A 15,107-nucleotide genomic window follows, 5' to 3' on the forward strand; every position below is an offset into this window, starting at 1 on the left:
TTGCAATTATACTGTATGTCTGTGCGGGGCCGTAATTACTCTCGAACTACCAAGACCAGATACTATTAAACTATTAAAGGGGTGTGACTGCAGGAAGATCAAATCAATGGAATAATCTTTAAAAGACAGTAATTAAAAATGTGCCAATTTTGTTTACATGAGTAGCAGCCCTTGTACAGTAAACGGCTACAAAGCTAACTTCGTTTGGCACATACGCATTTCTAGAGTACCAGTAGTGACTGCAGGGTAAATTATGTATTTTGAGCAAAAGAGGCATGAAAGTGTGTGTCAGTTATTACATCACGCTTAAGTCACTGTCATTGAAGCCTGCGTGTTTCCCACCTAATCAGTGCAGCGAAAGTATACAGTAATACATCACAATAAGTCACATCCTTTGCTAAGTGCATTAATCAAAAGGACTCCAGATACTATAGCAAAGCCATTAAAGTAATAACAGCTCATGTATTATAGATTTCAGTGTCTAATCCAGTTTCTTTTTTTATACCAGCATCTTTGCTTTCGTTCACACATATTAGCAAAAGTGTTAGCTGACAACTAAGCTTCTTTCTTCCCTTAGCGTGGTTCAAGGGATTGCACTGTTTGCTAAGTGCTCTCTTGAATTGCAAAAGACGCGGCACGTGTTGCACTCGTGTAATAAAGCCAGAGCATTTAACACGCACATTTATGGTGCTCAATAACCCAGAAGTCTTAATAAAAATGAAAGCTGACATTGGCATGAAGGATCCTCCACACTAGCTGTCTTTAATTTCCAAGATGTTCCATTAAAACAGAAGCACTTCCTCACAAGAAGAGCTTTTATCCTGATTGCTTACAGGAAGAGAGAGGGGCGGGAAAAAAAAAACGACCTTCATTGCCTATGCAACCAGTCCAGCCAGCCTGCATCGCAAGTTCGTGTGGACACGTGCAGTATCAATCAAAGTGTTATCTATCCTATATATGATGAAGAGAATTATGCCTTTCAGCAAACATAAACATTGTGTGAATGCTGAGAGAGATTCCTTCACGTTATCTTGTTAGGAAACCGAGGCAAAGTCTACATGTGCACAGGTCTTCACCTTCGTTTCTACACCAGTGATGGGCGACTTCAATGCTGGAGGGGACCACGATTTTTCATCAGTGCTACTCACGGCCACAAAAGGACATGCACTTCCTAACAAATGACAAAAAATGCTATTTTAAATGGACAAAATATGTGCATATGTGCAAAATATGTGCTCTGAGCATATTTCATTTTTGCTACTACATTTTTCAATGAATGTAAAAAAGGTTCGCCTATCCTAACCCAACAAAGGGTTTGATGCAATTACTAAAATAACCACATGGCATAATATTTGTTTTTTCAGTGCCAATGGCTCTTGTGCAAAAAAATTACCATTCAAGGACGGCATAAAACTGTTGAATGAGAAACCAACATTAAATGCAATACCACATTTGTACTTTTCCTCACAAAATAAACTCACTCAAAATTGTGATATTATTGAGGTACTTTGTTTTTCCTGCAAATCAATCCAAATCCGCAAAAAATTATTAGACCTAGTCACATTGTGGTATACGGCAGTATAATAAGAGCCAGTGTAAGTGCGACTACAAAGTAAGACATGTCTCCCATCTATTGGTTATGGGTTACAAATTAAAACTACAGTCAATCCTTGCATATACACAGTTGGGCACGTGCAAATTTGCATATTTGCAGATCACACCCGCACCCTCACATAATATTTATGTTTTATTTGAATTTTCAAAAACAATAATAATAATAATGAACAATAATGAACGAGAAAAAAAGATAAACAAACATAAAATAATAATAATAATAATAATACATAAAAGTCACAAACAGACGGTGCAACTTTCTCTAAAACAGCAGACAACAAAAGGTCCATATCAAATGTCCCTACACATGACGGCCAACAACAAATAATCATCAGGGTTCACAACAAAACAAGCAACATTCATCACCGTGTCATCCCAGTATTGAATTGGAGAAAGCGATCCCATGTTCATCTGAAGTTCGCAACATCATCATTGATCCTAGCCAACATATGCTCATACGATACAGTTTGTGACATCAATTCCATCCATTGTTTTAAGTTTGGTGGCGATATATCTTTCCACAATCTGAGGATCACCCGAGCGGCCGTGACCGTCCCTATCTTTATCACAGAAAAATCAAATTTAGATATATCAGGCAGTTCAGGTCTATCTCCCAAAAGACATATTCTCGGTGATACAGGTATCTCAAAGTCCACCTTTTCCCTATGTGGTATAAAACCTTTTCCCAGAAAGGTTTGATGGACGTGCACTCCCAAATGGCATGTAAAAAAGTCCCTGTATCCGAACGGCATTTCCAGCATCTATCATTATTCAATAAAGCCATCCTATGTAGTTTAGAGGGGGTAATATAAAACCTATGTATTAATTTATATTGGATATGTTTTGCCCCACCCTCTCTGACATATTTCCCTGTATTTGATAACATATTTAGCCACTCCCCCTCACCCAAACTACATCCTAGGTTTCTTTGCCAGATGATCCTCAGACTTTTACATACGTCCCTTCGTAACAAGTTAAAGGTATTATAACACACAGAAGCCTTATGATCCATAGAAAGTAACTCCAAAAATCTCCTCACCGAATTTTCCCATTCAGTAAAGCAACCTTTTGGAATACAATCTCTGATTTGGAAGTATCGCTAATAATTACCTTTATATCCCAGACCATGTTTCTGAGTAAGATCAGCAAAAGATATACACACTCCTTGCAAATACAGATCACCAATCCTACGTATACCTTTGGCAAACCAATCTCTCCAAAAAACAGTTTTCTTGCCAATCCGTATCACCGGGTTATGCCACATAGAGGCATATGATTGACGTAAATGTGATAAGCCACACCTCTTATGTATCTCCCTCCAGACTGTCTTCGAAAGAGCCAACACTGGATTAGATGAGGAATCGTGCCCATTAGAAGACAAACCATGCGAGAGAATAAGCAAAAGTCCAAAAGGGTTTGTCAGTTCTTCCTCGATTAGAGTCCAACTCTGTCCACAGGCCGTCCCATTCCAGTGTTTAGCCAGTCTGTTCATCTCAAACGATAAGTTATAAACGTCAGGTAGAGCCATTCCCCCTATGTATGTCCCTTGGTGCCCACATTTTCGTGATGTTAATTCTGGGTCTCTTCTTGTCCCATAAAAAGTCTTTCACAATCTGATCAAACTGCGTAAGCAATACTGCTGGTATATCAATAGGTAGCATCATGGAAACATAATTGAACTTTGGAGCAACCACCATCTTGATCACATTAATTTTCTCCCACAGAGTAAGTTTCAGTTTTCCCCATTTATCCAAATTTAGCTTAATCTTTTGGAGGAGTGGATCCATATTTAAAGACATTATTACATCCAAATTTGGGTCCAGTTTAATGCCTAAATATTCCATACCAGAAGGTACCCATCTAAAGGGAAAGGGCGCGATGTGATCAAAATGGCAGGTGTTTGTCATAGGCATGCCTTCGGATTTGTGCCAATTTATCTTATAAACTGAGATTTTAGAAAATGTTTCAACACATTTAATCAGTACTGGGAGAGAGTGAACATGATTCTTTATCACCGCTAGAATGTCATCAGCATACATAAAACGTTTATGCTCCCTTCCACCTGCATACACACCTTCAATTCCTGCATTAGCTCTGATTGCTAAAGCTAACGGCTCGAGGAATATCGTGAATAGCTGAGGTGACAATGGGCAGCCCTGCCTAGTTCCTCTGGAAAGATGGAAAAATTCTGAAATTAGCCCATTAGTCATAACCGCTGCTCTTGGCTTTGAATAAAGTAATTTCACCCAGTTGCAAAAAACAGAACCAAACCCAAATTTTGCACGAGTTAACATCAGAAACACCCATTCCACCCAATCAAAAGTCTTCTCGGCATCCAGTGAAAGAACTGCTACAGGAACCTGGTTGGAATTATTCATATGGGCAAGATGTATAAATCGCCGCATGTTATCCAGTTATCTAGTCGACCGGTTCTTGATGAATCCAGCTTGATCATTGTGTATGATAGTTGGTAATATTTTCTCCAAACGTGAGGCCAATATTTTTTACAAAATTTTAAAAATCAACCCCAAGGAGATTTATGGGTCTAAAATTGACAGGATTAGAACTATCTTTACCCTTTTTCATAATTAAAGTAATCAGGGCATCATTTAATGTGCCAGGGAGGGAGCCTGATTCATATGCTTCCAAATATACCCTGTGTAAGATGGGAGCCAAAATATCAATATACTTCCTATAATACTCAGACGGGAAGCCATCCAAACATGCTGAACGTCACCTTTCATAGCTACAATTGACTTCTTCCTCCGTTATCGGAGCATCCATCTGACTTTTTTGTTCTTTGGAAATATTTGGGAATATAAGATGTGAAAAAAAAATACTCAACCTCCTCTGTACATACTGTATTGTTAGAAGTATAAAGGTCCTTGAAAAAACTCTCAAAAACTATTTCGTTGGATGTAGTTATAACCTTATTGTCCCTATTAATCATCGGAATATTGTTGGCATAATCCCGCTGCTTTAATTGCCTCGCCGATAGTTTGCCACTCTTTTCGCCTCCTTCATAAAAATGTGTTTTTAGTCTAAACAATGCATATTCAGCTCTCTTGTTATATGTCATGTAAATGATATTTTAAGTTACAAATATTTAGGTATAAATGATCTGAATACTGCATAGCCAAATATTTGTCTAGTTCACAAATCGCTCTTTCCAAATGTTTTTCTTTTCGTATAATTTCCTTTTTCAATTTTGATGAGTGGGAAATGATCTTCCCTCTTATATATGCTTTCGATGCTTCCCATACTGAAGCTATTTTCTCAGTAGAGCCAATATTAATTTCAAAAAATAATTTTAAATCTTCCGCCAACATATCACTAAACAATTTATCCTGTAATAACATAACATTGAGCCTCCAGCGACCCCTCTTAATCAATTTGGTATTCAAATTGATATGAAGCTCCACCGTACCATGGTCACTGAGGTCATCGTATAGAAAGGAAAATCACAGCAACTCAATTGTACACATACTGTATTTGTGTTACATTTATAATTGACTAAAGATAAAGATGTCATGCTTTGGGTGATCTGCTCATTAGCATAAAAAAAAACCCTGCAAAACATCCCAACTATATGTATTATTATTATTAGGAGAGCTAGAGGAAAAAAGCACATTTGGATGTTCAATTAGTGCCAGTGCGATATCAGATAGATAATCCTCATGACTGGCTAATGTCCTTGCATCTGAACGTCTTCAGCTGCCATTTTGTTTTGAAGCCAGAGAAGAAGAAGAAGAAGAAAGAGAAGAAGAAAAAATGGACGTAGATGCCCCTCTGCGGGAACACAACTGTTGATCTACATTTAATAAGTCGGTCAAAACCGCTCTCCAGCCGGCTTTTAATGACCGTTCCTGCTTCCTGAGTCCAAGACGTGCAGCTTGATTGTTTGGCGCACAGCAGACCGGGAGGCCATCTTATTAATGGTGAAACACTGCACATCACGCGGACTAGTGAGGGAAAAGAAAGGACTAGGGACACATTGCGAGGAAGCGTGTGGCCCAAGCATGCTTTTCACTGTCTGCGAAGGCAGGGAGACAGATGGGTGCAGTGAAGAGGGGATTAGATGGAAGTGGCAGGGCAGCAACCCGGGTCTGAAAAAATGCAGCCCTCACGAGAGAATGACCAGGCCAGCCTTCATGCGGGCCAAAAGGCGGGGTGGGCGAGTCTTGTGATGGATGCACCCCATGACTGGAGCCATTGGCACACCCACATGGAGACGCCACCAAGGCCAGGCCCAAGGAGCAGGCAATCACAGAGAGGCCGGAGGGCTAGGATGATATAGGAGGATCTAGCTTATTAAATAGGCTTCAGGAGGTGCATGGAGCATCTCAACTAAGTTGTCATACTGCCACCCAAAGACTTTGTGTTACATAGAAAGCACAATCTGCAGGCAGCCATGACAGGCTGTGTACAGTGCGAGTGGGATTACTGTCATTAGAAGCATGCACACCGACACACAGCACACTCGCACACATGCACATGCGCGCACACACCAGGGAGATCCAGAACAGTGTGTCATCCCTGATTTACCTCTCTAACCTGGGCCTCATTATCCTGTATCTGAGCCACACAAGGAAGAAAGAGAATGCGTGTGAGTGCATACTGGGTATGAAGGAGTATCCCATGCTGTCATACTGCATCATATTTTATTAGTGCCCGATTCACTTTGACAAAACTGCCTCTACAGTGGCACCTCTACCTACAGTGGATTGCTCGAGGTTGTACAGTTTGGAAATAGGGCAATATTTTAGGGGACAATACAGCTCTAAAATGAAATTATTTGAGACCTCAGAAAAATCTTGGGGTCAACGTTCCCTCTAATTTTCATTGTGTCTAAGCATTCAAACAAATTCCTTGAGCATTCCTTAGACCACGGTGAGCAACAACATCGGACATGCGCACGGTGGCTAAACCAGTACCACAATGTAGATATGTTAGAAAAAAAAAATCATACTACTTTTATACAAAATAGAGATCATTGAATAACATTTTTTTAAAGGATTTTATGCCTGTGTATATATATATATATATATATATATATATATATATATATATATATATATATATATATATATATATATATATTCTAAGCAAATGGGAATTTTGCAATTACGTATCTTAGCATCTGGCGGAGCAATAGAAACGTATCTTGGAGAGAGCATTGCTTGCAAGCATGTTTTAATTTTCACTGTGATTTTGTGATGTCATCAAATAAGAGTCCCAGTAATGGCAACGAGGAAAGAATGATGATATAAAAAAGACCTAACAGCAGCATAGTTAGGACGGAGAGGCATAAGATTCCATGGAATGTCTGCACACAGCACTTCCGTGTTCAGGGGAAAGGCAACGTGTGACAACGCTGGACATAGCGGCATACTGCAGTGTTGGTTGGAGAAGCTATCAACTTGTTTTTGAAAATCAAACACTTTTGAGGCCATTTTGATCCGAAATGGGGCCAAAATGAAGAACGGCGAGCTCACGGATACATTTTCAGAAATAGGCAGACGACTACAGATTTACTTGGTGGTTTAATTTCACACTTGATGGTTGGACAGGTGGTGCTCCAGACACACAATTGTTTGTATACAAGACATTAAAAAGTCAATTTCCCATGATATGTTTCATTTGAACACAACACCTGTCCGCTGTTGGTGACTTGCACGAGTTATTGCTATTTCTATTATTTGACAAAAAAAACTAAGGAGAAAAAACAATGCTGCTGTTTCCCATTGTGTCTCCTGCTCTAATTTCCATTTCCATACAAAACTCAACACAGTATTTCCTCCTAATGATCAGCAGACTATTTATATATATATAAAATAATTCGTTACACAAAAATCCATTACTAGAGGCACCCTGAAAGGAGGTGTGCTTATGCCATTGTATAATTCATTTGATTATGGATTTTCACTTCAGCTTTGTCGCCGCTTTCCAGATGCCTTCTATTCTTGTTTACTGTGTTGTCTTAGAAACAAGAACATCCTACCAATTACGGCTGAAGTGAAACAATACGATTGAATTAAAAAATACAGGAGCATGGAAGAGCTGGAGGGTGTTGGAGCAGACTATTTCATTTTTAAAAATTTTAATTCAGGAACAAATTCAGTATAAATACAAGGATAAATGTTTTCAAACTGACTGCCATTGGATAAATTGATAAAAGGTCCTGGCTCCCATTTCTAACTTCCAAGTACCTTTTGAGTTTTTACTGCCTTTTTTCTCCATCAGTGCCACATACAGTACCATTCAGGGGGGGAAAACAAAATCGGCAATATCCCATTTACTAGGAGGCAGGAGATGGTTTCACTGGCAGTATAATAACATGCTACATGAAGCGTAGCATTATAGAGTAGGAATAAAAGCAGCTTTAATAGTAAAAATTGAATCCAGAAGCAGTCCTCACTCATCTCATGAAATTGCGGCAATTATTCATATTCCAATGTAAATTGGAGTGGGAAAACATATAACCATTTCTTAGAATTTTTGGAGATAAAAGGACAATGTTTACACACACTTGTTGCCAAAAAATAAATCAACCTTGTCTAGCGAGACGAAAAATCGGTGTAAAGAGTTATTTACTAAATGCAATTTACTATATGCCATGTACCCTTTAAGCATCTTGTGCCGCCAACCATGCGTGTCTAAAGTACCTTGTTAGTGGCTGCTTTACAAGCAGAGTAAATTCGTGTACGGATGTAAAATGTGAAGATTTCTCACTTAGAATATTAACCTGCACATAAACATCGCTTTACAATGGAATGGATGCAAAACAACTACATCAACAGGATGACTAACTATGTGAGTGAAGGTAATAATTCAAGGTTAAAAATGATGCAGTTACTGCGCAGCTCTGCGGGGTGTAGCAGGAAGTTGACATTCACGGATGGATCCCACGGCGGTGGCTCGTTAAAGTAAGCCGAAGCCAGAACTTCCTTCCTAATCCAATGATGCATTAAGGAAGCATGTCTATGAGGGATGCTTATTGCAAGTCCAGGTTAAGCACACATGCTGCACTTAGTATAAAAGACATAGCCAACAAGAGTAGTAGATCATTATGAGAGAGCATTAAGGAAGCCTGAGGAGAAACAACGTTCAGAGTGGTGTGCGTGTGTGCGCGTGTATATCACTGAGCAGGACTGAATGGCTCTTCCAAAGTGCATCATGTTGTTAATCTTGTTCACACACAAAAAAAACTATACCCGCAGGTTCATTTCCGACATCTAAAAATGTGATGAGGAGGGGGGCTTGTAGAAGCGAAAGCAGCAAAGCATCACAAGACCCACGTGTGGAATTTCCCCGTGGTATTGAACAACACAATAATTGAAATGCAAACACCTGCTCCATACAAGATTCGTCATGCTGTAGCTTACATTACTCAACGACTGGCACTCTGCCTTTGCCAGATTGTAATACCGAGCAGCAATACACACCAGCAGAAAGGAAGGAGCTCCACAGCTGCATCACCTTCCCCCCCACAACCCCACCCCGATTTTGACAGCACCTTATGTACCTTCAGAGTGGTGGGAAAGGGTTAGCAGGCTGACGCAGGAAGCTCCGATGCCAGAACCGAACACGGTGATGCGGTTGGAGTCTCCCCCGAAGAAGCCGATGTTCTCGCTGATCCACCTTAAAGCCTGGATCTGATCCAGCAGCCCATAGTTCCCTTTAGCGGCCTGGTCCCCGGTACTGAGGAAGCCTGAAACGCATGCAGATGAAGAGATATGGAACGCATACAGAGTAGGGACATTGTTAAACTGTTTTTCTCTAACGTGTATGTTAATGTTAGCATACCTTAGCTCTCAATGATGTAGTATTGTACTCAGTCTCCCATTTTTGTTGCAATCTCAACCCAAAGTAAAGTAGAGGTGCCATCGCTTAAACATCTCAAACATTCTTTACACACTGAAATCAGTACAAATGTCAGTAATCTGTTTAAGCTCCCCAAAAAGGGCAAGATATATATATTTTTTTGTCACGTATTATTTAATTAGAATAATAGCCCCTGACAGTATTGTACTTTAAGTTGTGTTGAGTATGATACATACTACATTCATGTTGAAAAATAGGAAATAAACTGCAGTAATATTAGTTATTCTTCTGAGAGGATGAATAATATATGCTTGAGTATAGTTGTAAAGTGTGTTCTGTCGGCCTGTGCCGCTACCGATCGTGTTCAAATAAAAGTTGTGCAAAGGTTTATGTTAGGACTGGTTATTACATGATGTATCAGTTGCTATGGTCCTTTTATGATTTGTCCTTTATTATTTCATCTTAGCCTGATGTCTTCACAGTTTATAAGCTTGAGTTACTCAGTGACACGTCAGTACGACAAACCTTCTTTGAGTGAGGATGCAAGCTCTCTCCCAGTCAGATTTCCTCCAGTCCTGATCTCTGTAGTTCACATTTTTGTTGATAAAAGACTTTTTTACCCTTCAATTTCCATGTCATGTCATGTCCTGCACAGGTGCCAATTTCAAGGCCAGAGGGCCAAATGTGGCCTGCCACATCATTTCATGTGACCCACAAAAGCAAATTGTATGCATCGACTTGATGTTTCTTGCTAAACTACCCAAATTGCAAATTGTCTTCACTTTTTAAAACACTGAGATATTGCAAGCATGTTTGAAAATATATAAAATATAATTTGAGCAAACAGTCTTTACTGGCCTCTGATGTCAAATCTAGTTCTAATGTGACATTCACAATACTTTTGTCCGTATAGTGTATTGGCTATAGGCATATATCTTCAATGCGAAAGGTTATCTGCTAACCATCATGCCAGCTGACAGTGACGGTGAAATCATGACTTATTTGATGACAAGGTTGTTGGCAAAATAAGAGTGCGTGAGGACTACATATCATCTGGCACCTTATGGGAAATCAATGTCATGTCTCCCTGGGCGAACACCCATCATCTCATTTATCGATCAGTCTCGATGAAAACCTTATGGATCATTGAAAAAAAGGGGCAGCAATGGTCATATTTTGAAGCCACAAAAAGAGCATCTTTTATCTTTGGTATTCCTCACCATGTAACAGTCGGCGCATTCCTTGCAGGTTCTATCCTTGGACATTCCCTCTGTGTCGTCTGCTAAATGATATCTGATTTGGACAGTGACTCTCTCAAGAGCCCATCAGACCTCATGCTGTATTATTGCACCACCCTCTCCCAGCGGCTCTCGTGGGCCTGAGCCCTGCTGAATGATGGATAATCGAGAGCCAAGGGAAAAGTTCAAAGGCAGGCACTCCCTAAAGTCCCGCTAGTGGAGTCAATGTCCATCAAATGAGAGAACATGCATGCGAGGCGACAACTCTGAGACGTGTGGACACAAAGAAGCGCCCCTCCCTCCAAGGACTGCTAAACACATCACAGGCAGCGAATGTGGCGGTGGATTGCATACCCTTCAGCATTTCTCAGCTTTGTTTCTATTTCATGGTCGATGCCTCTATGTAATGATGAGGACTGTTTTTAAGCCCCGCGGGATGAAAGAGAAGCGCTTTAAAGACATCGCTTACTCCGAAAAAAAAAGATCCAAATCTGTGAACTTTGAGACCTAGGTCAGACAGAGCGATGATCACTTTGGATAAACAGATTAGAAAGCAGCTGCTCTGGACTCATTAGCTGTTTACGCTATGCCCGAAGTGTGTTTGTCCTAACGACCTTTTATCCTTCCGCCTTGCATGAGCCCAACATGATAGACAGCCTGCCCCGCCTTCAACATCGCACCTGCCATGCCCCCGCCCGCCCGTTGGCCGCTACTGAGTGTCATTGGAAAGGCCGAGCCTGATCATGGATAGGGTGAAGAGGAAACGGCACAGGCAGCAAAGCAGGAGACAAATGGATCAACAGATGGTCTCCTTCAGACGCGTCCCTGAGGATGACAGAGCAGCGTGGCACATGCAGAGAAAGGGAGGGAGCGCCAAGGAGACAGGCGGAGCAATAGAAACCGACAGGCAGCGGAGAGAGAGGACTCCATTTGAAGAGCTTTCCATTCACTTCTCTCACTGCTCCTACTTGTGTTCCATCGCCACGAAAGGGCAACAGACTTGTACTACCTTCTCCTGGGTGCTGGTTAGAGAGACTACACTATGCTGAGAATAAAACTTATTTAGGTCACCACGTGTCCGCCGTATTGGTCCTTTGGTATTGAGATACACGCCCAAAGAAATATATTAATGGGTGGTGTGGTCGGGTATTTTCAGGAGCGCTCACACTAGACCAATTCGATCATACTGTGCCTTGGTGAGATTACCCTTCGTCCTGTTGCTCACTGGTCCACACTCACCCTGCTTGCAGCACTCATTCATGGTTCACTGCGTTTGTGCATCATCGCTACATGATAAAATATTGGATCTTTCCTGGCTTCTTGGCTTATTTCAAGTTGTTCTGTCAACATGGCATGGTGTTATCATTACAAACTGTCAGGGCTCAAGAGTGTAGCTAATCACGTGCGCCATAATTTGGCAAAGGTTTAACTAAAGATAAAATAAAAAGAGTTGCCACTGATGCGACCAGCTGTTCGGTGATGGGGATTGTTAATCAATCATTTACTAGTCATTATTGACTAAAAAGACAGGCAACGATATTTTTTTAAAGCGTGAACGAATAAAGCTGCGGTGTTGAATGCCGTGCAGTCGAAAATTTGGGTTGACCTAACTTTTGTCCTGGTACACCCAAGAAAAAAGGTTGCCGCAGCAGAGCGGCCAGTGTAAAACTTTTGTGATCCAGGCCCTCTCTAATGACCTCGCATCTCTGCCTCAGCGCTCCAAAAACTTCTACAATCTCCCCATAAGCTGTTGCATCTGCAAAAGTGGAGGCCAACAACATTTTCTTCCAGTGTCATTTATACTGTAAGTGTAAAGCCCATTTGCCCAGTAGTTCAAGCAAAGATATTCTCTACAACTCTGTTCCTAAATGAAAGGAAAAAGCAAAAACCATCCCATTGGAACTTAACAAAAAGTAATTCTAAATCATTAGAGGATGACAAAATATGATCAATCAGAATTGCATGTCCATCTGGCGGGATAAACGCTGTCCAATGCTCTATTCAGCAGGGACTCTTTGTTTCATCAGGCTGATGCTACTGCATTTATAAATATTTATAAATACACGTGGTTATTTAAATGTAGACAGGTGGAAATCCACTATCTGAGACAACAGAACAAGCTGCAGGCGCTATTGTAAAAATAATGATTGTACAACTGCTGGGGATGGTTTAATTGGAAAGGTGACTGACTATTTTCTTTGGAAAGCAATTAAGATAGCAATGCAATTGTTTTTATGCCTGGCTATACAGTAGCTATTTTTAAATAGATACACATTTACTGTCTGCTGTGCGTTGCCATTGTCTGGACCTTAAGCATCGCAGCTGCGTATCAACCTTATGATTTTCAGTCTGCTTTTCTAGACTCGTGCAACAATGTACATATAAACAATCAATTTCACACTAAAAAAGATGACTGGGAGGCTCAACTTTTGAAGGCTTGCAGGTCCTAAAATATGTCTTGAACACCATCAATGTATATCATGTATAATTGCGGTGGACGTTTTTTTCCTGTGAACTTAACAGTGATCATTGTTATAGTTGTTTTTATAGCCCTGTGTGGCAATGGTAAAATGTTACATCACACATTGCCCGTATAGTTATAAAGGTTTTATGATGGCCATGGGCACTAAACCGATGCATTCAATATTAAATGTAAAAGAGAACAATTCAATTGAAATCAACAAATCATACTATAGTTGACAGGATACATTTTAGTTGTGAGAAAAGCAGGAAAAACATGTTTTTAAGGTAGAAGACTCAGCAGGTTTGCCATTGATTCTTGTTACAAAACAAAACCTTGTCCTACAGTTTCAGCTCAAATGGTTTTGGGGAAAAAAAACAAAAAATAACACTTTTGTTTTGACATGAGAAAGGCACATGCCCTGAAGTTGAACTGCATTCGACAGACTCATACGAATAAACTTCATTTATGTCAAGCCTCATTAAAAATGCATACTGTAAGTCGAGAATTCTTGTACACTACGCAATAGAAACTCTTCTGTGATCTTGTCTAAGATGTATCCTTAGCTTAAGGCCGGGCTAGTGAAGAACTTGAAATATCCTTACAATAACGAAACAAAGATGGCAGATTATGGAGCCCAACCTCTCTTTGTCAGATACACGGGAGATTAGAGTTTCTTATTTACCGTAAACAAACAGCATGGATCAACATCAGTCCCTCTGTATGTCTGGACTGATAACGGGATCATCTTGTGACGCGACCATGTCTCATGCTGCTCAATGGTATTTTTCTTGCGGTGGCACGGTCACGGTCACGGATTGAGCCCTGATCTCAGCCTGAGAAGCGGAGCTGAGCTTTGACCGGGTCTCGACCAGGCCAGCGCACACCTGTCACATTGCATCGTGCTTGTCGGGGAACGACGCTGTGTACAGTTTCACATGCACCGTGAGGGTCGATTAAGGTAGGCAGTGTGGCCTCGCTAAAGCGTCACCGCGGAGCGATGCTGTTGATGCCACTGGCGTATCATATGTAGCAGCTTTCCGTTTACATTTCATCACAGAGTAAAGTTTATTTTTCCAAGCGTGCCGCCACATAATGCGTTTTGCGCTGTGATCTTTTATCAATAACCCGGCGCCACTATCTCAATATAAACACGATGTCTCTTTCTCCCTCCTGCACTGTGGCAGTGATTTCCTTTACCCTGTCCTCACCACATACGTATTGCTCTATTGATTATGATTTAAATGTCTGTTTCCATATGGTGGGCTATAACTCACGCTAGAGCGGAAAGAGGTGATGATAATGATCGCCCCGACCCCGGACATCTCTCTTAGCCTGATCTCCCGGATAACGGAATGTGTGTGAAGTAATGGTGGAGGGTGAGGAGGGGGCAAGTATGGGTGAGGAGGAGGGCAAAAGTATCTTATTGAGCTGTAGAGTGAGCTTGCACAGGGACAGATGGAGGGATCCGATAGGGAGAAGGAGAGTAAAACAGGAGAGGAGGTTGGGGAACAACAGTGATGATGTAAAGGAAGGCAAGTTTTGGAGCTTTTAGTGTGATACATTCCATTTTCTTTTGCCTTTTTCCACATTTTTCTGCCTCTCATCCTCCATCTCTTTGGGGGTGCTGGTTAACAAGGCTGTCTGTGTCCAAACTCTTCCTTGGTACTCCACCCCCCGTCTCCCTCTTGCACTCTCCACTCTCACTCTCTCTGTCCCCCCCTCCTTCTCTTCTCGGGGGAAATAAAGGCCCACACAGTCACAGCCTTGACAGCCTCCCTTAAGAATCCTGCACTACAAAAGAGCTCCAACTTCCCCCCCAGCCAGGCCCGAGCTGAATGGGAGCCTCTCGGGTGTGGATGGGAAGCAGAGGAGGGAAGGGGCCACATAAAGGGTCTGTGTGTCAAGCGAGATCAGAAATCCAGTGGCACATTATTCACGAAGAGAGTCATCCTTTGGGAACTCCCATC

General features: G+C 41.2%; 1 protein-coding gene across 2 annotated transcripts in view; it reads right to left on the bottom strand.

Annotated features, from left to right (window-relative positions):
- The window catches only part of nlgn3a (neuroligin 3a), a 185,772-nt gene that overhangs the window by 58,054 nt on the left and 112,611 nt on the right, over window positions 1–15,107 (bottom strand). For both annotated transcript variants that reach the window (XM_086019714.1, XM_086019706.1), the window contains one exon: window positions 9,140–9,325. In XM_086019714.1, coding sequence (XP_085875840.1) covers window positions 9,140–9,325 — 186 coding nt within the window. The remainder of the gene's footprint in view (window positions 1–9,139; window positions 9,326–15,107) is intronic.

The sequence above is a fragment of the Filicampus tigris genome, chromosome 2, assembly GCF_054856515.1.
Source record: "Filicampus tigris isolate MCC_2025a chromosome 2, RoL_Ftig_1.0, whole genome shotgun sequence".
NCBI lineage: Eukaryota > Metazoa > Chordata > Actinopteri > Syngnathiformes > Syngnathidae > Filicampus > Filicampus tigris.